This window comes from Oculina patagonica, chromosome 2 (assembly GCF_052425735.1).
Source record: "Oculina patagonica isolate OP01 chromosome 2, crgOcupat, whole genome shotgun sequence".
NCBI classification, from domain to species: Eukaryota; Metazoa; Cnidaria; class Anthozoa; order Scleractinia; family Oculinidae; genus Oculina; species Oculina patagonica.
In genome coordinates this window covers 45,147,216-45,173,588 of record NC_135759.1, presented here as the reverse complement: position 1 = coordinate 45,173,588, position 26,373 = coordinate 45,147,216, and the positions used below count along the sequence as shown (strand labels likewise).

At 37.7% G+C, this 26,373-nt stretch overlaps 1 protein-coding gene and 1 pseudogene across 2 annotated transcripts in view; both read left to right on the top strand.

Moving 5' to 3' along the window:
• Positions 1-7,796, top strand: part of LOC144644888 (uncharacterized) — an 82,690-nt pseudogene extending 74,894 nt beyond the window's left edge. The window contains exons 2-9 of the transcript XR_013569212.1: positions 829-1,238; positions 2,462-2,666; positions 3,759-3,849; positions 4,165-4,221; positions 4,388-4,551; positions 5,998-6,070; positions 6,360-6,392; positions 6,793-7,796. The product of XR_013569212.1 is annotated as an uncharacterized LOC144644888 (transcript). The remainder of the gene's footprint in view (positions 1-828; positions 1,239-2,461; positions 2,667-3,758; positions 3,850-4,164; positions 4,222-4,387; positions 4,552-5,997; positions 6,071-6,359; positions 6,393-6,792) is intronic.
• A 2,376-nt stretch (positions 7,797-10,172) lies between these two features.
• On the top strand, positions 10,173-26,069 carry LOC144644895 (uncharacterized). Its single transcript, XM_078504452.1, has 7 exons — positions 10,173-10,414; positions 11,804-12,064; positions 12,575-12,829; positions 19,885-20,115; positions 23,363-23,608; positions 24,319-24,431; positions 25,923-26,069. The coding sequence occupies exons 1-7, from the start codon at positions 10,214-10,216 to the stop codon at positions 25,993-25,995; spliced, it is 1,380 nt and encodes a 459-aa protein (XP_078360578.1). The 5' UTR covers positions 10,173-10,213; the 3' UTR covers positions 25,996-26,069.
• The last annotated feature ends 304 nt before the right edge of the window (positions 26,070-26,373 follow it).

Sequence of the window (26,373 nt, the reverse complement as noted above, 5' to 3'; positions counted from 1 at the left end):
ATATATGTTGTGGTTTAAATTTATCTTTGGTTTAAAATTTTTCAAACCAGTTTGATTTTGATTTTTCATTGTCTCATATTCATTATCATAATCTAAAACAAAGGGAACTAAAAATCAAACTAGTTTGAAAAAATTAAACCAAGGAAAAAATTAAACCACAACATATACAACTGTCCTCCTTGTGAAGGTTCCTAAGTTGCCTTTATGTTATCAATACCATGCTTTTAAAGGAGCTATGTCACCGGGATTTTGCATATTTATGGTCTAAACTATATATTTTGAAATTAGTGGTAGGCAACTTAACTCATAAAAAACATTATCTTTGAACATCTAAAGGAAGATGTAACCTTAATTTGTGGATAGAAATCAATCTACGGTTTAAAATATCGATTTTTTTTGACGACGCACGAAAACAACTTGAAAAAGTAAGCCTTAGTTTTTCAAGTTGCAATCCGTTTCCATGCAAGCCATCCACAGCCAAAGATGCTCATTAACAGTTTCAGTGCTTTAATATAGCAATTTTTAATAAAAAAAATAAAATTAAAAAAAATAACAATAATTTAGGTTTCCTGCGACACAAATATAAATTTTGGCTGTTCAAAAATTTGGTAAAAACTGTGACATAGTCCCTTTAATACACCCTTTGCAGTCCCTAATTGTCTGTGTGATTGTTGTAACTGCATTCATACTTCAAACAGCAAACATCTTGATTTTATATGGCATGTGCAACCTGCGGAGAGTACCAATTTTGCTAAGGGGCTTAAGAGAGAGGAAAACTAACTCACCTTTTTTAAAGAAACATTTTACTGGTACTTCTCTCTTACAAAGGAAACTTCATCAGCAACTACCATGAAGAAAACAACAATCTGTATGTTGTCTCTGAGCTACCCACCCCAATGTGGCCAGATGTGACAGTCATTCCCCCCTGACATGTGGCCTTCTAAAGGACAGACTGGTTGAAGTGGACTTATGGATGAGCGGGGGAGGTACAAAAAGTATTCTTCACAAAGATGCTTACAATGCAATCAACTGCTTATACAATGGCACAAAAGAATGGAAAATGATTGAGTACAAGTACGAAGATAAAATATATAAGGCATGGGAGCCTCCACAAATGGTCGGTGGATTCTCACGCATTAATGTGCTAAACGTTGATTTGTTGAAGTATCCCAAGCTTGCTGAAGTTCCATGGTCCTTTGTTACAATAAATGCTGGAGACTGCCTCTTCTTACCAAAAAGTAAGGCACTGCAATTCAACTTATGATAGTTAAATGTTCTTTTGATCAAGATGAAATGTTACATGAGTGTGAGATAAAGAAAAAATCTAAGTGCCTGACGGGAATCGAACCCATGGGCTCCCAGATACAGCCGGTCGGGTGCTGTAACCAACTGAGCTACAAGAGACTCGTGGTGAGCTAGGCCATTTACTAGGTTCGTAATTATGTGGCACGTGTCCTGCAACTTCTAAGCAATGTGGAATTTGAAAGCATGATATGTGTAATAATGTGTAATCCTGCTTTCGATATTGGTGAGCTTGCAGTTGCAGGACTCTTGTCACATATAAACTTGTAGTAAATTTTCCAACTACCATGAGTCTCTCGTAGCTCAGTTGGTTAGAGCGCCCAACCAGTATCTGGGAGGCCATGGGTTGGATTTCCATTGGGGACTCAGATTTTTTCTTTGTCCCACGCTCGTGTAACATTTCACTGATCTTTATCATTTAGTCACTGAGCTACAAATCTACCAACGCTCATTTAAATTAGTACAAGTATATTTAGAAGCTGTTGATGTATATAAAATCCATTTTGCAAGTCATGAGTTAACAGAATAAAGGCTGAAATCGAGTGAAATGCCTGAGTCATTGCTGACAAGTCAGTAAAATATTCCATAACAATCCTCCTAATTTCAAACATGGCAGATGGTGGGCAGGAGATGAGGAACTATCGGTAAATGAAATACAGGAATTGCTCCAGGTTATCCTAAATATTTAAAGCTCTTAAATCACCTGGGCTAGCTCAAATTATTTCAAATAGCATTCTGGTAAACTTGAATAGTACTTGAGGTTAGCTTGATACATACATATAAAGGGCTGACTCAAAAATGGTAAGCTCTTAATGATTATTGTAAGGGTAACGTGGTAGGTTGAGCTCTGAGCTCTGACTTGACTTTAAAAGACTTTAATTGATTGACGTCAAATTAGTTATGATCATGTTTTTTTTTTTTTCAAAAAATTATATTAAAATATAAATTTTTGAGATTTGTAATCTGACTTATACTGAAAAGCCCTGAAGAGAGTATTTTAATTAAAAGTATTTATTTGTACTTGGATTTTCACCAGGTGAGTTCAAAGTTCCAGCCCTATCCCCCACCAGGGGGCAAGGAACTAAGAGAAGAGAGTTCAAAGTCAATTTTGTAGTTAGTGGTTCATGGCATTTTATTTGTAATTTCATTCCATCTTCAGGTTATTATCACCAGGTGAGCTCATACGGCACCAATAATTTAGCAGTGGCACTGTTATTTTCTCGTCTGGATGGTGTTGACAATATTGATTTCACTGGTTGTGATCAGGCACTGAGTTATAAACCGTTAAGTGAAATGGATGTGGACTGGAAGTACTCTGGACATGGCAATCTTAGCATGGGTAATACTGATGTGGAATCAGTCAGGTATGCATAGGCCGTCAGCTTCTAGAATGTTTAATCATACAGCTGGTGCTTGGGGTGGGTTAGAATGCTTCTTCTCAAAAGTTATGATAGTAATTAACTTAAACTACAGTAACTGACATTGCCATAGAGTAAAAAAAAAAAAATGTTTTGGCTGTGAGTAAAGGCTAATTTGTTTTGCCACTGAGTGGAAATTAATTATAATACAATGGAATCCTGATTTCTTGAAACTCTCAAAAACTCAAACCAAATGTTGTTTCCTGACTGGGATTTGCTTCACTCAGTCAGACACTGCAATTTTACTCCTGATTTCTCAAACCAGTTTCCATTTTCTTTGGAGGTTTGAGAAATTACTGTATGTAAGGTCTGCATAGCTAGTAGTAAGACATCCTCGGAGGCCCAGGGGCAGTTACTTGAGTTGATGCAGGGGGATTGGACATGCAGGGATGAGTTAGGGGGGGGGGAATCTTAAGTGCAAAAAAAAAGTGGGGGGGGGAGAGAAAAAAATCAAGAACGTTCTTTGCCAATTTTTTTCGCCCATACAGTTTCTCCCTCGCCTTAACTGACTTCCCCTGGGTCTCCAAGGATGGTAGTGGGAGGAAAACCAAGGTACTTGCTTCCATTTCAATTGTTAAAATTTTAAATGCAGTTCCAGAAAATAGCCATACCCACCCCATGGAAGGTCATTGGAAATTCTGAGGGGGTGGGGGTGCTCAAAAGCCAAAAGTTTAGGGCTTAACTGGAATTTCCAGAGGGTGGGGGGATTAAAATAAAAAAAACCCTTTTGTGGGAGGCTTAAGGCTTATTCATATTTTCTGGAACATCACAATCTTTATATTGCCTTGGCAATAGTTTTTTATCTGGCTACTGCGGTGGTCAACTTCTACATTTTGTACAGAAAATTCAGACTGGCACTTTTCACTAAAGCCTTGTACATAATTTGATGTTTTCACTGTACATGTAAACACTTGCTACCAACAGGTTGAGGAGTGAAACTTGTACTTTACACATTGGCCAATATGATATTTTGTAAGTAATTAAAACCAACTTACAGTGAATTAGTTACAGATAATGAGATTAAATCTGCTCTTTTAGGGAAGGCATGTTAGATTTTTTTGGAAGCGATGAGAAATTGGATAAAGCTGGAATTCTAAGAAAAACTGGAGACCAATCAGAGTTTGAGGAGGTAAGTCTAATGAGGCAATCCTGAAATATTTAGTTAGGACTTGGGCTGTTTGCAAAACCTGGCAAATGTACTACTTAACAATAAACATTGGAAGGCACACTGCATACTGTGCTGTAAAATTGTATCTTGCAGTTGGTTTTTTCTTTCATTGGATAAAAAATGATGATGGTGATTCTTGTAGCAATCATAATGATAGTACTATTGTGATTTTATCAAGTGCAAATGACTAAGTTGATGATTACAGTTCTGCATAGCTATGCAAGCAAGCATTGAGCAGACGTGACTTCTGTTTACTGTGATCCCTTTCTTGTTTAGGTGGAAAATCAAAAGCTTTACAGCTACGTCGAAGGTGTGAGAGAGCATGCTTTATCGGTCAGTATACATTCTATTACTTTTAACTGTTAATTATAATAAATATTTCAATATCCAGTTACAATAACAACAACGTTGCCATTATTTTATCCAAAGTTACTCTAAGATAAAGGTTGGTATTTGCTGTTTGAATTAAAAGTTTTAAGTTATTGTTTTGGTTTCACAGATGTTCGAGTGGCTTGGTGGCAGTGAAAAAGGATTTATAACAAAAGATGATGTCAGGAATTTAAGTCGTGATGAAATGAGGGCACTTGTTCTTGAGTTTGAAGGAACGGATGTTAGTAACACAGAAGAGGCAGAATATGGAATCATTGATGTAGCACAAATCAGGTATATACTCATTTCCAGTTCAGTTGTAACTCCCTCCTTGAAAAGCTCTGCTAATGTGAACACAAGCATCTATGTTTTGTATACACTGTCCTTCAACTGGTTCATCACTTAAAAAAGTGCGTAGAAAAGGTGCTCTGCTGCAAGAGGTTCCATTCTGACTGGGGGAGATGTGTTGTTTTATTGCTAGAAGCGCCACTTACTTTTTCACAGAAAAACAATGAGCTGTTTTCTGGTTTAAATGTGTGATGTGCTGAAGGGACTTGAAATCCTTAATTAGTTAATTTTTTAACCCCTTATCAATTGGCGGTACCCGCCTGACCAATTTTGTGGGAGCTGTACACAGTGTATAAATATTGGCGTTCTGTTTGCTGGCTGGAAACTTGCTGGGAAATTGAATTTCAGACACCCTTATCCAACCTTTAACCAGGGATTGCAGAACAGATTGAAATTTGCCAACAATACAAATTATTGACATTGTTTTAAAAATGCTCATTTGTTGATTACTTTGTGGCCGTTATAGTTAAATAATAATGGATTGATGTGTGGAGAGAATGAACTCAGAAAAAAATTCTGAGTTCACAGATGGGACTCAAACCCACGACCTTCCGTACACTAGTCGGACGCTCTAACCACTGAGCTGCTGAGAACTCTAATGGTGAGCAGTGGTCACTTGTGGGTGACACAACGACTGCATCGCGCAAATCACATTATGTCAATGAACACACACATTTAACTGCATCACGCAGTCACGTAGTACTCTCAGAGTAAATAGTTCCTGTTGATTTCTAACAAATTGGCTGGTTGGGCACCCCTGTAAAAGAAGAACTCTACTGTATACTGTATATTTACTGCCAGTTTCTCCCACAAAGGATCGTCTATCGGACATCACGTGAAAGAACAACATGGAAAGGAGCCACACAACATCGAGAAGAACTTTAAGATTTTAAGGAAGTGCCAAAGCAAGCTTGACTGTTTGATTTTTGAAATGCTTTTTATTAAACTTCTGAAACCAAAACTTAACAAACAGAGTGACTCGATCCGCGCGAAATTATTTGTTTAGATATTTTTAGGTATTTTAATGTTCTTATTCTCGTTGTCTTATTCGCTTGCTTTACGTTTTTAATTATATCTTGTACAACTATGCATGTCATTCGCACAAAGTTATTTTTAGCCATTTTTAGCCTTTTTATTCTTATTGTCTATTGTTTGTATGTACATATTTTAGCGCTTTTACTATATTTACACATGTAATTTTATTCAAACACCTAACTTGAAAATGACCGTCGAACGGTCGAAACGTCGTTCAAATTTCTTAGCGTTCAATTTTATTATACAGTCAGTTTCTCCCTAATGCTGATAATGAATGTATAAAAACCAGTTGGAGGAATATGTACGCCATACATACCAACTTATGATGTTTTTTTTTTCATTTTCACAAACCTACAGTGATATACTCAAAGAGCTTTTGGTTCATGATGGGCATGTTGTTAAGGAAAAGTTTGTCAAGGCTTATGTGGAGGTAAATAACACTTCAGTCACTGACTTGCTATCTATGTTACTGTTAGAAGATTGTATTTTATGATGCAAATTGATAATAGTCTATTAAGGTAGAAAAGCAGCAAAAGGTTGCAAAACTACGTAATACAAAAAAAAAAACTACGGTAAAACAAGAATGTTTAATATTGCTGGAAAAGCTTGAAAAATGTAGGAGGAATTAAGATGTTCACTTTTGTCGTGTTGTTGACATGTAGAATGTTATTAACAAGGAAGCATTATATGTTTTAAACTGTTTTTCTTTCCTAATACAGGTTACTCAGGGAACAAGAACCGTCGCAGAGACTGTAAGTAGAACAAGGTCACAATTAAAAAAAAATAACAATTTCAAGTTAGAGGGTGTAGAAACTGCATCAAGTACAAACAGTTTGTACATTTGGAGCTCGTAACCATTATGGTATTTAGTTGCTCATATTCACATGGTGCGACCTTATTTTTGTTCCTATTAGTCTGCGCAAGTAGCTACTGCAACCTTTGACATCTCTGCTTCCTGACAAGACCTTTTGACAAATCCCTTCTTCCCCTGGACACGACAGCCGACTTTGTCCCGGGATTGCTCGAAAGGGTGGTTGGATGGGCTGTTACTCTAGGAAGTGAACTCTACATTATTAGTAATATCTAGTTTTAATTTATCACGAATGTCGAGAGTGATATTTTAACTTCTCGTTTTATAATTTGAATTAACAGGTTTTCGATAAACTACGCGACGAAACCAACACCTCAGACCAGGTTACCAAGGAGGAGGTACAAAGAAATCTTCGCCGTGCTATACAGAGGTTTATGGACTGGACAAAAGAGCCAGATATCCCCCCAGGAATGAACGGCCCAGAACCGAATGACGCTTATATGGAAGATGATAATACTGACGAGATGGAAGAGTCGGAAGAAACACGAAAGGATGAGGACAGGCACCAGGAACTGTAGACTGCTACTATATAACAATATTCAATGTCCAATGCGTTCGTCTTAGATTAAATAACTGTTTACAAGGCTGGAAGTATAAAAATACTTAAAAAAGAAACAAAAAAGTTTTTGGTAATTAAAGAGGCACTTTCGTGGGCATAGCAGGTGTAACAGGCGTGAAAAGGGGAGCGTGAAAAGAGAAGAGATACAAGTATTTACATCACTTAAACGTAATAGTAATACTAGTTCATTGAAGTTATTCAATACATGAATTACGCATGCACAAGGTTTTCATCTCAAATTGAAAAAGTCGGGCAATTTTTTTTCAAATTGTGTACTTGTGCACTGGAAAAAATCACTAAAAGTTATTAATTTGCTCCCTCGTTAACAGTTTACTTGATTCTTGCACTAATATTTAGATTTGGGTTTATTTTGGCCTAGAAAATTGGACGTAAAGTTTAGCCGTGTCTTTATCAGATATAAAGACACTCATTAAACATTAATTTCTTTTGTTTTTTCTTTATGAATTATTAATGAGTTTTTAACATAATTTCAGCAGCATTGTGACCAAAAATCAGCAAAATCCACGTGATATGTAGTGCCCCTTGGTTAGAAAGGAGTATAGCCTTGTAAATAGTTATTTTAGTGTTCACTGGTTTCAAGAGAGAAAATTACGTTCTTAAGTAAGAATAAATTAATATTGATAAATGACTTTATTTATTCGTACATCATGTATTCAGAACTGCTGTGCTAATGTAGGACACTGTAAATAAATAAATAAACAAATATTGCAAATAGAACATAAACTTGTTTAAACTCCCAACTGGGTGGGACGATGACCAGTTGACTGTTTAATCTCCATATACCAGTATACCGAACCCCTATATAACGAAGTCCTCGGTATAACGATATTCTTCAGCCTGATTAAAATTGGAACGTAACGAACCCGTGTTATGACGAACAAATTGTCCCTGTCCCTGTCACTTCGTTAAACCGGATTTTTACAATCCTTCACGCGCATAATTTTCACGCGCGTGATTGGTCTAAACACGTCACGTGATGTAGCCCGAACTGGTGAAAATCAGATGATGTCGTAACTCAATTGATACTCCCCAGTTTTCAACCTTTGCGATTTACGTTTGGATGTTTGGTTTTCATCCCAAGCAAATTGTTTAATGTTGTCCTAAAGTAAGCGGCCTTTTGTAAAAACATTTAAACGGTAATAAACACAATAGCCTCCATTTGGCTTCAAAAATATGTACTTATATTGTCCTTATACATTGTCCGTTCCTGGAAGATCACAGTTTACCTCGAGCTTCGCTCTCGGACACTGTTCGCTATTCGAAACAAGTGATGTCCGCGCACAAAGATCAGTGCATAGTTTCGCGCCACATGGAGGCTGTTGTGTATTCGTTGCACAAAGCGCGACCGAGGAGATGCACTTGAGACTAGCTGGAGTTAATATAGCTAGTAGCTAAATGGCAAATCCACTCGCGGCTTGATTAGTGAGTCATATCACGGCTTGGTTTTCATATTAAACAACGGGATTGTCTGTTTGTGTCACTGCAGCATGCCCCTGCTCCATATTTTTGTGCGAGTATGCGCTGTGATTTTGACCCTGCTTTATGTAGAAAATAGAGAACGGCACTTGGCGCGAGCCTGGAGCAAGCACGAGATGAAGTTTGCGAACATTTAAATAATTTCTAAGACTCTGTTTACAGCAAAGCTAAAACACGTTTAAAAGCTGTTTAGTTAAACTCGGTTTAAAGATGTTTTCTTCAAGAAGTTGCATACTGAAGTTTGTTGACTTCAAACTTTTCACAATAAAAACCCAAATTAGAGCTTACTTGAACCCTGTGTGAAAATCAGTCCCTCAGTTTCCTGTTGTTGATTTTCTTTTTGTTTAACCTGGTGTATATAGGGACGGGTGTAATTCTTCCAAACATCCTCGAGTGTTTGCTTCAGGCTAAATGGAAAAAAAACAACCACTCGTCATTGCTGCGAAGCCTTAGCGTAGCAGCAGAACTATTTTTGATTGTCCGCGCGAGGCCTGGGCGCTTTATATAGGCGACACACTCGATTTGACTTTTTCACTGGCGATGATTTTGAGTACATGCAGTATGTATGATCAGCGGCATGTAAAATATGGAAGCTGCGTTTGTCGCTTGCGATGTCCTTTTCGCTAAAGAGCAAGAAGTTAAATTTTTAAGCGCTGCCGCTTGCGCTTCTGTTCAGTACTTTGTAAATGCTTCCCAAGAAACCTCTCTTGACCGAGATGGTCAAGAGAGGTTTATATTTATATAGATTTCTTTTTATATTTATATAATTATATTTATATAGATTTCTATTTATTCATATCATAATCACAATTTTGTACATATACACTTTTTACCTTTTAACCATCTTTTATTTGTAATTTTTTGACCTTTTTTATTTCACGAGAGCGTTTTAACGAGCTACGGCTCCTGAGCTCTTCGTGGTTAAATAAACTATGTCTAAACTATGTCTAACTATGTCTAAGATGGTCAAGTAAAGTGCCGGAGAACGGTCTTTTCATCCCTTATGCGCCATCTCTGATGAATAACGAATTTACGAGGCCTTCTTATAATTCGCTTTCATAATTATCCATTACTAAGTTAATTTAAGGAAAAAAATTACTTTCTGTGCCTTAAGCGCGAAATATGTACAGCAAAAACACTACGAAGATTATTTGCGAAGGCTCCACGAAAACTTTTTCATAATGACCACGCGCTAGAATGGAACGAGCTTTGAGCTTTTTGACGTCATAAATTGATGTTTCTGATGGCTTTGTGATCGAATTGCACGTGCTATGTTTGTTTACTTTTCTTCCTTTTCTCAATGTCACTAGCATTTTCACTCGCTTAGAAAAATCATATCTATCTTTCACATCTGAAAATGTGAAAATCCGAAACATTCCTATGACCTTCCGTTCCGCTCCTACTATTATAATTATTATTCTTATAACTCATTTCGCAGCACTTTGCTTGCTATCAGCAACTCCTAGTACTATGACATATCCTCGTACGAAACGATGACAACCAATCAGAAATCGCTCGATGTCGTGATAAAAATGGAGCGCGCGGAAAAGCGATTGGGAAGGAATGACGTAATTTATTTGGCAAATTGATTTGTTACGTAACACTTCAAATGTTTTGAGGCTGACAGTGCGATAATCGTTGAGAAAATGGAAAATACAGGGTCGCAAGAAAACACCATTATGAGCGAGAGTGGCGAAGCAAGTGGACCTCCAATACAACAAGAAATAGATCAAGAAAGCGCCAGTGATAGCGAAGATGATAGCGATACAGATTTTGATCCCGAGGAAATCGAAAAAGAGATCATGGGAGTGAGAAGTATGCTAAGAAGGCAATGTGCGCGGCATAAGGTATTAACGAACAGTGAGCAAGAAGTGATGAGTGCACAAGTATGACGGTGACATTGACCCCGAGGAATTCTTTAGCAAATGACAAAGACCGAGTTTTAAACTTTATTTAGCTTTCCCTAAATATCGTAAACCCCACAATCTTTATCTGCCTTATAATACTGCAGCTCTACAGCTCAGAGTGCAAGGGGCAAAGCATTTTTAAAATATTATCATTATGTATTTAATGTATTTATTTGCCACACAAAGATTAGAAGTTACAAAAACAGGATACTCCCAAGGATACAATACTAACTTGTAGCTTTATCTATTATTTTATGCAGGATTATGTGCATATATTCCTTGCCAGGCAAATTACACATTTCGTATTCCCCCAGAAGTTTAATTCTGTATGCATTCAGTGAATCCACACTACCTTATCATACATAATGTTTTTAATAAAAGCGTACGATAACCGCATTTACTGAAAAAGAACGACATTTAGTGGCTTACAATCGGACAGAAAAAAAATCTAACAAACAAACAAACAAACGAAAAAAAAGACATAAAAATGATATATTTAGTATCTAATTCACGTTCCCTCTAACAGAACGTGGCAAAGGTTTAATAATAATAATAATCAACTTTATTTATAGAGGGTGAACACATAACAGTAAAAAACTGACAAACCAGTGGCCCTCTAATATAAAATACAATCAAGAACTAAAACTAATGCTAAAAATCTAACAATCTAAAATTACAAAATTTAGTTAAAAATACGCTATAATATAAAAATTAGGTAAAAATTACTCTAAAATGACGAAATTGATATAAAAGAATTAACTAAAAGGTAAAATGATCTAAATGTTTGTATGTATCTTTAAAAAATTCAAACGTAGCCTTCTTAAAACTTACTAAACTAGGCTTGTTCCTTATGATGCTGGGTATAGTATTCCAGAGGCGTGTAGTCGATACTGTGAAAGACCTTCCGCCTTCTGACTCCCGTTTGAATCGGGGGCAGACAAGGTTTAGTAGTCCATGTCTGCTCGATCTTTCATTGATGTCGGCGTTTCTTATCAGCATCTGTGACAAATAATATGGACAGTCCCCAGACAGTCGTTTGTATACCATTGATAACCTATTTACATTTGCCTCATGATAAAATGGAACTTAGTATCCGCATTTAGTATTACACGTGCTGCGCGTTTCTGAAGTTTAAATACTCTTTGTAAATTCTCAGCAGAGCATGATGTCCACACGGTTGATGCATATAGCATTGTCTGCTTGATCATAGCATTCAATACATTTTAGTTGTTTCATCAATTTTGTTAATTTTTGACCGCTTAATTAAGCCGTTAGGATCAGTTTGCTGTTATATTTTCCGTTTTAACTATTTCATGTCTGCCTTAACAGAACGTGGCAAAGTTGAAGAGCGAACATGAACATTGGTTGGCAGACGAGATAACACTTCGAAAGAATCCTCTGAACCTTGAAGGCTCAGATATAAAGGAAACTATTAACTTGGTAAACAAGGCAGAAGACAGGGAAAGAACTCGGCGAATGTCGATACCTTTCTCTGCTGATGTTGAAGAAACGGAACTTGACATCTCTGTCCAAAGTGGCCAGCTATCAACTGTTCATCAGGAGCTTTTGCATCTTTTTGCTATTCATGATGTAAGTTGTGTTTAAAAAATACTTTGGTTTCTCTTTAATCCAAAGCCTTGTAGCAGCCAGCCAGCCAGCCAGCCAGTCAGTCAGTCAGTCAGTCAGTCAGTCAGTCAGTCAGTCAGTCAGTCAGTCAGTCAGTCAGTCAGTCAGTCAGTCAGTCAGTCAGTCAGTCAGTTAGCCAGCCAACCAGCCAGCCAGCCAGTCCGTCCGTCCGTCCGTCCGTCCGTCCGTCCGTCCGTCCGTCCGTCCGTCCGTCCGTCCGTCCGTCCGTCCGTCAGTCAGTCAGTCAGTCAGTCAGTCAGTCAGTCAGTCAGACGCTATATGGATAAATAAATGATTTCTTTAATTTGTCTTTCCGTGTTGAAACTATAATCGAACTGAAGGCATAAAGAAATCTAACATTTATAATACATATACGGGTATAATCTCTTCTTTCTTCCTTACACACGGAGGTATTTAACAAGCTTACTCCACACTTTTTAACTTTATTCAATTCATTGTTGTTTAATATTGCAGGCAAATTTTCAAATGGACTGTGAACGTGATCGACGAACTGTAGAAACGACAAAGAACCAGATGCATGAAGAATTACTTAGAAATATGGCGCGGCGAAAAGCTCGAGAAGAATTTGAACTTGAAAGAGAAAGAAAGATCAAAGAGATGCAAATGCTAACAGAAGCAATGAGCGAGGAGGGGATTGCTATGGCCGAAACCAACGACAGACTAAGCCATGTACATGAAGATTTAAAAAATGCGTTTAAAATGATGCGGGTAAGGACATTGTCATCTGTGTTTTAACTACACAAAGCAAATACAAAAAAATAGAAATAAGAATAATATTAAAAGAAGAAATTCTCAGAATAGAAGGTGGCCAGGAAGCCGAAAGTGAAGTCATATGGCTTATGTTAGACTTCTTCATTACCTTACTGAAAATATTTTTTGTAATGAGTAAGACTGACTGGCCCCATATCACTGTCTGCCATATTGGGCTAGTGGAAGGGTACTGTGATACGTAAACTCTTTATAGCTCATATTTATATAAACAAATGTAAGACGTAGACATGAAATCAGTTAAAAGAATATGGCAGGATTGGTTTCACCACAATGACCAGTGAACATTTCATTGCCATTATGAACGGTGACTTATGCTTTTTAGTGCAGAATGCACTATTGTGATGGTTTGGTGGGTTGGCGTTTGCTAAACCCCTCAGGCGCTAAAGCACTATGGTGTAAACTTTTAATCACCAATTAATTAATTAATATCAATTAATTAATTATTTCTGTAAAGGGGGGAGGGGATGGAGAGCACCTGACCGTGTGCCCTTGGTAAATCGGGGAGTACATTACGATACTTATAATTGAAGAACTCAAGGTATATATTTGTTTCAGAAAGCACTATGCTCTCCTTGTGGTACAATTCTTTCTGGAAAAAATATTTTGTGCTAAACGCATGCGCAGATCAGTCTACATCACGAACATTGCGTTTTTCTTCTGCAGAAGGATTCGTGTAGACTCCGTGGCCCCAAGTTAAAACCACAAATTAATTGAATTAGACACTAAGGCGTCATAGCAGTTCATGTGAAATAATTCTTAAAATGGCAACGCTGTTTTCTTAGAAAAGGTGATCTAGCATCTCATAATTAATTGATAATATCTGTGTTATAATCAATGTCGCCTTGTTTGCAGAAAATAAATCACGTTACCATATCATCATGTTACATCCGTTTTCGACAAAAACAAAAGTGTAATGTTACATGTTTTTGACAAAAACAAAAGTATCTCGTTTGCTGTTTCAATATCAAACTGAAATTCAAGCTATCGAAAATTAAAATAACAGGGACGTGTTTAGAAATTTTGTATTAAAGCCTAACGTGGTGTGCTTTTCAATGCGGTTGAATTCCTGTAGAATCCGTGGCGTTAATTTAATTAGGCATCACAGCGATCTGCGAGAAAAACAACAATATCATGTTACACCCGTCAGTTCCTTTCCTTTGATTTGTTTTCCATCGGTTGAACTAACCTCCGTTTTATTTTGTAAAACCTCTGCCGCTTTAGTGTTTAACATGCTTTCGTGACGGTTCCGACATTTCTTGAAAGAAATCTTCACACTACGTGCTTCTCGGCTTCATGCTTGAGTGAGCGTGTGACGTGTTCACCAGACCGTGGTGAGAGCATGATCTGGTGCACGAAATGCTTTAGCGACAATTTCGGGGAAAAAGCCACAATTTTTAGCGACAATTTCGGGGGAAAAGTCGCAATTTCGACATTTTATGCTTTGTAATTAATAGTTTGTGCTCTGCTCGTGTACTGTTCTGAAAATTTGTATTTTTTTTAGGTCTTTTTAGTGCAGAATGCACTATTGTGATGGTTTGTTGGGGCTGTCGTCCGCTAAACCCCTAAAGCGCTATGGTGTAAACTTTAATAGTCAATTAATTAATTAATATCAATTAATTAATTATTTCTTGTGAAGGGGGTGGGGGTGGGGAGCACCTGACCGTACCCCTAGGTAAAATCTGGAGCACATCTACGTTACTTTCATATGAAGATCTCAAACGTATATATTTGTTTCAGAAAACCCTTTGCTCTCCTTGTGGTACTACTCAACGTAATTTACACCAAACGCATGCGCAGATTAGTCTACGTTGTTTTCTGGAACTATCATGAACATCGCTTGTATTGCGTGTTTGCGGTAGGCTTCCTGCAGACTTCTTGGCGCCAAGTAAAAACCGCAAATTAATTAAATTAGATTTTGAGACTTTCACATCGCTTTCGTAATTAGGTATGCAAAAACTTGCACTGGGATTTTCGGCGTGAACACCTGATAACCAGGAAACAAATATCCTAGCTGTACTGCGTTTTAAAAAACCTGTCGAAAAATATGTTTTTTGATTAGATTTGTTTCTTAAGGTGGCTCGTACCAGTTTTCAGGTTTTTGACTGTGTGACGTTTGGAAGAAAATGGTCAAAAAATTAATTAAAGATCGTTACAAAATTTTTGTATAATTAAATTACCCATTGTGTTGTTGATCTAAAATAGCAATAATTACGTCATCAATGGTTACCATGGCAACGATAGGCAATGGTTTTTAGGACCCTTTTTACCGAATGGTAATGAGGTTATGTTATGGGCCGCATTTTCTCACTCGAACACTCACTCACTCACTGGATTCTGATATCAAACCGCAATTAATTCATCATTAAACGAGAAACGTGCTGACAGAAAGGTCCTTTAAACGCATTCAGAACATATCAATCAGAAACAAATTATTCTTCAACCTCGTTCCAGGGTCTCTCTCTTTCAGGGAACTAAATTGAATTTCACAAAACAAATCGAAAGAGGATCACTTACACTTATCCTCTGGTGATAAAAGAGAATAGAATTCGCTCAACGAAGCCTCAGAGCATAAGCTATCAATGACCCATTCACGTAAGAAAACATTCAAAGACGCGTTTTAGTGAACACAACATTCATGCACGTTTTTGTTTCGCGTCACATCATCACATCATTGAGTCGTGCAGAAACGCGCATCTTTCTCTCAAATTTTATTCGCTGCTAAAAATAACGCTATACGTGCTGGCAGAAAAGTAAACATATTCACAAAACAAATTTACTTAATGCTAAAAAGGATCAAAGGTTACGCTTAAATATTTTTGTGATAAAATACGGAATTCGCGCTATGAACTACATATAGTTACGCTTAAACTGTTATAAAAAATTATTACGCTCGCCTTGTGACGTGTTTTAGTCAACACAACATCCACGGCACGTTTTTGTTTCGCGTCACGTCACCTCGTGTCACGTCATCCGTTTTTTCGACTTTTTTTTGCTTGTTTACAAGCGAAAGTAGGAGAATAACAGTTATGTTCACATTCTTGTAAACTCTCAAGGGATTTTTTAATTTCTCAAGAGACTGTTTTAATTTCTCAAGGGATTACTTTCAGCTGTGGGTGATCACTTGCGATCTCGTGGAAAAAACGTGACTTGTCACATTTACAAACGTTATATAACAATTTTAAAAGTGACATGTCAGCTTTCTTATCTCAACGCACGTGTGTCTGAAAGGCGATCTTTAAAAAGCGTCGCACAAACAATGGATTGCGTAACTAACGCTAAAACACGAATAAATAATCACTAGCACTTACATCGTTTCAAAAATTACAAACGTCAAAAATAAACCATACCAAAAAAACTCGCTCTTTTCAAAGATATTTTTGAAGTTAAAACAAATGCAAGAGATGGGGGCTTCTTTTATCTTAGGGGCGGTTAACAAATTAGGCCAAATTTGGTCGCTACAAGCGCCATTCTATTTCGTCATCAGGCTACAATCATTGACAAAAGTGTTGACCCATTGTTAATTTACGGCCTTATTTTTTGTTATATGGACCAATTTCATCCTTTTGCCCCACCTTTCCAGCCCCCCTCCCCCCAATCAATGTTGTAGTTTGTTTCTAGGAGTCCTTTGCTACCATTTTACAACATTGGATGGGGTGGGGGGGGGGGAGGGGGGTATTTTAGCAGACAGTCATGAAATTTAAGAACTAGTGTTAAATTTGTCATAAAAACCGCAGAGCGAAGTCAATGTGTCAACTACCGTAAAAACCCGCAGATAAGCCGCACCTTTTTTCCAAAAATTTTCGCTCGAAAGCGGGGGTGCAGCTTATCTGCGGGAACATTCGGAAAAGGTGCCGTAAATTTTCGTGAACTGATGGTAATTTATGGAAAATTATGTAAATTAATAAAACATAAAACTACAAGAGAGTATCGGTCATTGCTTTTGTTTGACAGCTCCTATACTGTTTGCAGTGTCGACAATGGCCTATAACTTTAACAGTAATATTGATACTTTACGAGCGAGAAAATACCACGAGTATTCACGAGTAAGATGGCCAATTGTTTCTTTCTCATTTTGCACTTTGATGGAAAATTTGTCGAACTGATTACGAAACTGTCTTCATGCAACGAGTTTATCTCCAATAGATGGCTCCAAATCTCTTTAATTTCTCGATACGATAGCCACGAAACCCGAACGCCTCCATCGCCATCTTGTTTTGCTTTACGTTCTCGCCCTAGTCCCATATTTCGCGTCCGATCAAATGCCTGGTTACTAAGCTACGAATGTTCGGCAACGCAAGTTCTTGTTGTTGTGACACAAAAAACTATGGAAAAACTGCGTTGAATGAAGAAATACCTGTCAACAAATATCAGAAAAAGATCAACCATATGTCAAAGTTGGTTTTCATTATATTAAAGAGCTCAAATTGTGGGTAAGAATGAAGTTTTTCTGTTTCAATGTTCATTGAGTTTACGTTCGATGAAGAAGACTTCCTAAAGACCGGCTCAACTTTGGACTTTTGACTCGACTTTGGATTTTCTTTGATTTACTTTCAAAAAACTTTTTTTCCAACATTTGAGTTGTTAAACTCAGGGTGCGGCTTATCTGCGGGTGCGGCTTATCCGCGGGTGTTTACGGTACTTTTGTCAAAGATTGTAGGTCGTTAGGGGCGTGACCTCTCGTTGACAGCAATGTTGCATGAATCGGCTTTACAACATGCGATCGTATCGACGCAGTTCGAGTGGAATTTAAGTCAAAGACAGCAAAATTCTTTCGTATTTCATCTTCAAATATAATTCGAAAGCATTCACTGTATATATGGCTTTTGTTTAATCCTTCTTAAGCCCACGAAGAAGCTGTCTTGATATCCGACCCTCGCAGAGCCTAGACAAAACGCAGCTTGAGTGTATCGATTTGTTTACGCCGCAATTATATGCGCAATGTTTTCTCCGACAGTAGTCGGAAATATCCTTATTTTTTTTCGTGCTTTTTCGTCGCAAAAACAAAGCGTCGAACGCATATTTTGTTGCTTCATTTGCTAATTTCGCTGCCGTAATCTACTGTCTCGAAAGGTCCTTGAAATTTTAAAGTATAGAATTGTCAGATCTTTACTTTATTGGACACTTATTTAGAAAAAATGCGAAGGTCGGCACTTCATTCATCGAATTACCATGAGGTTGCTCGAAGAGCCTTTGATTCAGCTTCCGGTGCTTATATCTTGAAAACTAACTCGATGACCCCCATTTTTTTTCTCGTGATAACTTTTGGCATATGAAAAAGAAACTGTATAATTATTTTAAAAAAATTCTACGAAGCGGATTTTTTGCAAATGCAAAAAAGGGCAATTTGTAAGTAATTAAAAATTCCTTTCGTAGAATTTTTTTAGATTTTTTCTGGTGTTTCCTTTACATAAAAGGAAAATATTAGGGCAATAAAAAATGGGGGTCATCGGGTTAGTTTTCTTGCTAAAGCCTTCGCGAACTCAATAAATCCCACGCGCCCACTTTAAAATTTCGATTTTAAAAGTTTGGTATTTACTCATGCTCAGTTCTGACTACCACTGATCTTTGCGGGCACATACGCGCGCAACACGCGTGGACTTCCCCTCGCTTTGTCTGCGAAACTTTTCGGTTCAGGATTTTATGGGATTTAGCCAGTTTCAGTTGGCGCCGGTTGTGCCTCTTACGTCTTACTTTTAAGTATTTCTTTGTCTGAATAATCATGTGTTTGACAGCGAACTCAAATAAGCTGAAACGAAAAAAGTGGAAGTGACTCACGATCTCCGACAAGATCGATCGTAGCACATGCGAATTTGCTTTTGTAACTCGAGCAGTGAGATCCGAAAACATTTTGACTGTCGAACAATAAGTTGACTTAAAATGTTCTTGTTGAAAAAACTTCAGTTGAACGCGGAATTTTATCTTAAAATGAAGAAAAGCAACCTCGCACACGGCCGCCATGTTTGTTTTCCTTTTCAAATCTCGCGCGTGACTCGTGGGTATGAAGCGTGACGCGCGCGCTAGTCACCAGACTTCCCACGCAAGAAAAACCGGTACGAGCCACCTTAAGTTTTTGAGAATCGTCTTTCGTGCAGTCTAAACCGTAACTTAATTAAATTAAACAAATGTCATCGATGCCGCCGTAAAACAAACAAAAAACAAAAGTTTCATGTTATCGCATTTTCAAGGAAGACAAAAGTATTTTGTTACAAACGAACAAAAGTGTCGTGATACGTTTGCAAAGATTAGCGTAAGGAACACCTGGGAAAGAATACAAGTAGCCTGTGAACAGTTTTTCCGAAAGTAAAATAAAGCAAATAAACACGAACATATATAAAACATCATACTTTCAATTGTTCCATATTGCATTCTGCACTTACCAAATCATCGAGATTTTTTAAGTTTGGAAAGTTCCGTTAATGTCGACACACTCAAATGCTCATTTTTTTAAAGACCTTGAAATTTAGATTAAATCTGATCCTGCAATTTTACAACTGAGTCAGAATACTTTGACATAAAAGAACCAGCTCCTTACTGCGCTACAAGACAACGTTACAATAACACAATAATACGATAACACAATAATACAATAATGATACAATACAGTGCAATACTTTATTTTTTAAGTCGATGGCGTGGTCGCAGGAACAGCTTAGATAAAGAACATATCGAAGAGGTTGTCCTGGATAAGTGCAATCTTAAACGAACAATATTCTTGTCGCAAGGTCTGAAAAGTTTATAAACGAAGCTTTCGACTGTATCGCACAGTCTTCATCAGCGATTAAAATTAGCTCACGTTGTCTCGTGAATGCAAATTGTTTAATCACGTGACAACAGATGGTCAAAAATGGCGGGAAGATCGTAGCCCCCGTCTCTGTTCAGCGTTGGGCGTTGACGTCTGATATGGATGGCTTCCTTGATTTTCCTTTTGACATCTACCGAGAATGAGCGTACATAGTCAAGTGCAATCTTAGTCTGTCATTCTCTCTTTCTAGGATGCTAAAGCAGCAGAAGAAGAAAATCAACGGGAAAGAACCGAGGATTTAAAGGAGATGATGTTACAAGAAATAAGACGAAGACCATTAAAAAATGAGAAAGATATCACAGAGCAAGAGAGATTGAGAAGAGAAAAACTGTACGAAGAACACATGAATGAGCTTAGAGGCTCAACTGATGCACTCATAGAAGTTCAAGAACAGCTGCTGAAAATATTTTCCAAGCTCAAGGTATGTTAAAGAAAAGAAGCCAAGTTGGTAGATGTATCAAGCCATTTGAATTTTAAACCGTTCAATTTTCTGCAAACAATCAAATAACTTGAGTAGACGAAATGCTTATTTATATTCAAGATCCCCAGTCAACTCTGAACGTGCAAACTGAGTTCATCCACGCGAAACTATTTACATGACAGCGAAACAAAAATGTCTATTATACTATCCGCTCATTTTCATTCAAACCGCGAATAAACTATCATTTTTGCCTTGATAATGAATTAATGATGTAAGCAAACATCGAAATCGAATTTTTCTCATACTGTGTATAGATTTTATCTTTGAGCGATATTATTATTATTATTTTTTTAACTTGTTAATATTTGTAAAGCCCTACAGATTTTTTATATGTAGCGCTATTTAAATTTTTCTTTTTATTATTATTTAGTTATTTATTTCTTCTAAATTTTTTAGTAAACCGTTAATCATAGAGTTTCCCTAATGGTCGCGGGTCGCGTGTCGTGGGTTTAAAAATATGTCGCGGGTTTTGAAAAAGTCGCGGGTTTTCAAAAAAGTCGCGTGTTTTTAAAAAGTTGCGAGCTTTCAATAGAAGAATGTATTTATTTCTCAGTAAAATTCATTCAAACAAATTTAAACCGGATGCAAAGACGCCGGTTTTAAAACTGATCGCGTTTTCTTGCTACGGGGCGGGGGATGGTTGAGGGAAGTCGAAGTCGCCTATCCTATTTCTTGTTTGCTTAGGTTGTCTAGTATATCCTTAGTCAAAAGTATTGGGTGATTTCCTATATTAATTTATTTATTTATTTATTTATTTATTCATCTTTTTATTTATTTAATTACTGTAGATGAACTGAACTTTCTCTAGTGTTCAAACAACAACAACAACAACAACAACAAAGCTATAAAATAAAGTTAAAGCACTGGACATGCTGGAAAAGCATTAGAAATAGAAAAAAAACCTAGTCGGTTAACCAAAAAAAAACAATAAAGGAAATCAAAGAACAATTATAAAAACGTCCCGTAGGGTAATGTTGTTGCTAATCAGTAATGACGACTGTCTACGTTAGCATAATTTGGAAACCAGTACTTGACGAAATGCGTGCATTTTGAGCAGAGTCGAATGAGAGGTATTGTTTGATAGACACGGTGACTTTGCCATCGAAATAGGGATTTTTGCGACGAACATGTGAGACATATAGATGGTAATAAGTATTCTTAAAGTCAACAGAGAAAACAGGTTGTCCCGTTGACTCGTCACGCCGGATGAATCTGCGGTCAAAATGTCTAATCACCACATTGTTCGGGGAACTCCTCTCTTCCGCTTTAAACGGAGAACCACAACCATAGCACACTCGTACGTTGTTGGGTAGAACTATAAGTTCTTAAGGGTGTGGTGATAAACCAGAATGTCACAAATTAGACTGCTGAAACTGAAAAGCAGCTTGAGGGGAAGGACTCATTTGCGGTGGATTGCCGTACTGTCGCAGTGGGTTGGAATACTGTTGCGGTAGATTGCCGTACTGTTGCACCGTTGCACACTATCATCCGTGCTCTTGCTTTTCAGATCAAAAGGCGGGAAAACCGAAGGTGCTTTCCATTTTTGCAAACGATGCATTTTATTAACACTAATTTCAAACATTCGCTTTAATTTTATGGACCTTAATTTATTTTTTTTATTTGCGTCATCATCAATTTAAATCATGATTTTTTACAGCATCGTTTTTTAAAGATGCCTTTATTTCGAGGAAATCTACCTCTCCAGAATCAGTTGACATATTGTCATTCAGTTGATTGAAAACATCTTTAGATTCCTGAATTTAACGGTGCTGAACGTGGTTTATTTCGTGAAATGTGCAGGCTGCGCAAAGAAATTTTAACGCAGAAATTCATAACGAAATAATTCTTATCAACACGCGCAAATTCACGGTAATTAAATAAATGTAAACTTAACTTTGCGAAAATTTTCATTAATTTTATAACGTGTAGATTTTGTTCTTCGGTATAATACTATAATGCAGTCTTTTGAAAACCCGCGACTTTTTCAAAACCCGCGACTTATTTAAAACCCGCGACACGCGACTTGAAATCCGCGACCCGCGACCCGCGACCATTAGGGAAACTCTTAATCATACAATTAAATAACGTCTATTAGTATTTATATAATAACCTGAATTCTACGCGCGTTTTGATTGGTTCTTACTTATGATCTATCAGAGTACAGACACATGGTTGACGTCACGCGGTGGTGTGACTCGCGCGCGTGATCAGAGTTCATAGTCCAAATCAGAGTTGTCGGCAAAGTTTTTCAAACTTGCGGGGCCACAACAAAGCAAAAAAAAAAATCAGCTTAATTACAAATCTTTAGTGAGAAACAATACGCTAAGCATCGTTCACCTTTCGAAGCATTTAACTGGGCGAAACAAGCTTGAAGAAGACAGTGAATTATTCGAGAAATTATCCGAAATCTGTATGAAAGTTTGACCGGTGTTGTACAGTTGGACGACGCCACGGGAAGCAAACGAAATTGCGGTTGAACGCTTCGGTTAATGATCGTTAATGCTTACAGATTTGAACAACTTTCCAAATCGGAATAAAGGTTAGTTTTTTCATTGACTTTCAATTGACCATTTTTCTGTTTATTCAATCGGATTAACAATGCTTCGTGTTAACGAAAACTTAATAGTGAAATCAAAACAACTTAGCTCATCGGCACGGCAGCATTGCTCACACAGAAGTGCGCTGAAGTCTTGTGTTATTATATAAAACAAATAGATTTCATTTTGCCGTGGGTCTGTTCAGTAATAGATCACAGAAGACGTCAAATGTGGTATGAACATCAGTGACCCACTCGGCTAGCGCCTCGTGGGCCACTTCTCTGTTCATACCACATTTTGACGTCATCTGTGATCTATTACTGAACAGACGCACGGCAAAATGAAATCTATTTGTTAAATACCACACAAGTGAATAGTGCTTTTCGCGCGCGCTGATTGGTTAACTCGGAGGTGATTAGCAAAGTATCATTCACCTCCACTTCGGTGAATAATTGTTAATATACCAAGTAAAGAGCAACTGAACAAAAAAGAGCAAATTTAAGCTTTGCAGGTCTTTGTATAGATCAAGCTAAGCAGTGGACTTTATACAAAAAAAATTAACCAACTTTATAATTTGCAAAACCGCATAAAAGAGCTGAGAAAGCTTTTGTTTTAATTCTTAAATTTGGTCCAATATTTATTACTTGAAGAGAGAAAAGAAGGTGAAAAAGATTGAAACTAAGCAACAACAGGAAGACAACAAGGTCCGTATGCAGGAGGAGCTCGTACGAAAGTCCCTTCAGAAGGAAGTGTCCATACAAGAAGCCCATGAAAAGGCCCGAAGGATCATGGAAAGCAAGAGTGAAATTGCAGATGGCGACGAGGCAAAAACTAAGGCGATTGACATGTTGATTGACGTTCAAAAGCAATTACTAGATGTCTTCGCCATATCAAAGGTAAGAGTTGTTTTTTTCCATTCTGCTAGTTTTTTGATTTTGATAGGGACTGGGGTACATTTATGTAAGGGGACTGGGAAACATTTATGTTCCAAATTGCACTCAGGGCTATAAAGTGTGCCTGAATCACTTCACCATATTTTAAATTCTTTGTGGTTTCTTCACACAAAGCACCCAAAGTTAACTAAACCAAAAAACTTAACCACTCTAAGACTTGTGAGAGCATGAAAGTAATGGATATTTCAGATCTTCGCCACCAAAAACATTATACTTCTTTTTCAACTTTAAGCAACAGAGGTTACCATAGCAACTATAGTGGTATTCTTTCGTTTATCAAGGCTTTTTTCCTCAAAATTTAGTCACAAACTTTGTGTCAATTTTTAAGCAATATTGTGAAGTGCCGAGACGTGTTACAAGACGAAGGATCGAAGCTAGCTATTAACACGGTTTGAACTTTTCTGCGGAAGATTTTTTATACAGTTTATGCTTTTTATACAGTTTAACTCAATAACAAATACATCCTATTTGAAGCAGAATATTTTTTCTAGCAAAATCACCGTGATCAGACGGCAATGCGTATGTGCAGACTATTATTTGTTGGCTGTTGTTTGAAGTCCGCGTGGTGGCTCTCGGCCATTTAAAAAGAGAAAAAACTTCCATCGAATGAAAACAAACATTGCTTTGATTTTTCAAGTTATTCTTTCACACAGGCCCAAGACGTTAAGCAGAGAATGAACCATTTAAAGTTGATGAACTGTCGGAAAAACATGCTGCGAGAGATCAGGAGCAGAAGAGTGGACCGAGAGAACAGCAGCGGCTTCATGTAGGTTGCGCATGCGTTTTAATATCTGGCACCGCAAAAAATGTTCAATTTGGTTTGCAAATTAGTTTAAAGTGGCCATTTCATTAAGCAACTTAAAGGACAATGTTTTAAAAGAATACCCGACAACAGCGAACATGTGAATTTTTTAGTAGCCAGTGCGGCAGTAGTCCAGTTCCTGAACTCTCTCTTCCACGCGCCCTTTATAGGGGTTGAACCCAGGCGCGCGAAGAGAGAGTCCAGGATAACTTGCATGCGCAGAACGAACCAATCAGAACGAACCAATCAGAAGCGAGGAGTGTGGCGCCACTTGCTTAGGACGCGCGCGCTAGGTAAAAAATGCTCGCTCAAATGACGAATTCCACTACGCGACCAAGCGCGCGAATAAAGGCATTCCAAGAAAAATTGCCAAATTGCATCCAAAACCAATTCAATAAACAGCTACAAAATACTGGGAAAAGTAAACGGATAGCGAGTTGTGTTTTGGCCGATAGCTTTTAGTAGACATTGACTGGAAAGCTTGGCTTTTTTAAAGTTATTCCGGTGATCCTGCTTTAGTACACGGTCGCGTAGTTGAACTCGTCATCTGTGCGCGCGCGTTTTCAAAAGTGCTGCCAAATATGGTTTTTCCCCCAATTTTGGGGGAAAAACTGGCGCATGCGCATGCAAGTTATCCTGGACTCTCTCTTCGCGCGCCTGGGTTCAACCCCTATATAGGGCGCGCGGAAGAGAGAGTTCAGGGACTGGAATAGTGCGGCAGAGAAATAGAGTTAAATTATTTTGTTTTGTTTCAATAGCCATATAGTTAGTCGTTTATTTTTTGTGCTCTTACTCATAGTTAGTATCATTGTAATGCATAATTTTATTTATTATTATTTTCCAATGTATTTTTAATAGACCTTATTTCTATTCTCGGTATTGGACTGGAACTAGCTTGCAATGGAGGCTAATGCGGGTAGTCTTTTCAAATGTCAGGGACATGAAGCTCTTTTTTATGATAATCCCCTGCATCAGCCTCCATTGCCATTTTTGACTGACTGTCTGGCACAGATGGCCTCGATCTCATGTGAGAAGTCATTAGAATTGCGTCACAGCAACATCAACTGTAAACAATTTTATTAAGCAATAAATTGTGTCATAACAACGTAGTCAACGGTAATTAACGCCGAAAATACAAATAGGACAACGAACGTTTCGATAGTTGAGTTTAACCTTTGTAAGGTTTCAACAGTTTGAACAATGTCGTTCATCTTCTCCATGGACTTTTGATTGTAGCTTGCACTTCACAAACAGACCTCAAATATCAAGAGAATATGAAAACATAACATGGTACTTGCCACTCCTTGCACCCCATTACCTCCAGCTATCACTCCACCCTTCCCTTCCCTTATCACCCCTCCCTACCGAACGCACTCTGTAACAATTTCCTTTTTCCTCAGTTAAATCAGTTATAAAATTTCTTATTTTTCAATTTTTTTTGCTGTTATCAAACAGGCGAAAATCTAACGTCCCCGTGGCAAAGCAGGGAAGGAGACTGTCATTAATTGGTGAACGTTTTGCAACGTGATGTCTGCGATACATCCTCAGAAGAAAGACTTCACGAGAAGCAATTATTATGCAGTTACTTCAATGGTTGAGTTTTGAATGCTTGCAGAGTCTATTAATCAGTGCAAAAATAAATTTTAAGTCTAACGCAAGGAGGTATCAAAGTTTTTTGCGTCTGGTTACAATACAATCAAAGCTCTCGTAAGGGAGTAGCTGGATGCTCAGTGGCTGTAACTGGAGCTGGTCGGTAGTAAGGGTCCACCTATAGCCTGTGTACATCTGCCCCCCTTAAAACAGATGTACGTAGGCTAAACACCTACACGAAGGGAAACGGCCCATGAGAGCCACAGATCAGTTTCAGTGTTCTGGTACAACAGTAAACAATTCTATTACCTTTTTA

What these genes read in the sequence shown, in the direction of transcription:
- LOC144644895 (XM_078504452.1), top strand. Translation starts at nt 10,214, where the DNA reads ATGGAAAATACAGGGTCGCAAGAAAACACCATTATGAGCGAGAGTGGC. An exon ending in ATCTTTTTGCTATTCATGAT is followed by an intron (nt 12,065 to 12,574) that starts GTAAGTTGTGTT and finishes TTAATATTGCAG; the next exon opens with GCAAATTTTCAAATGGACTG. An exon ending in ATGTCTTCGCCATATCAAAG is followed by an intron (nt 23,609 to 24,318) that starts GTAAGAGTTGTT and finishes TCTTTCACACAG; the next exon opens with GCCCAAGACGTTAAGCAGAG.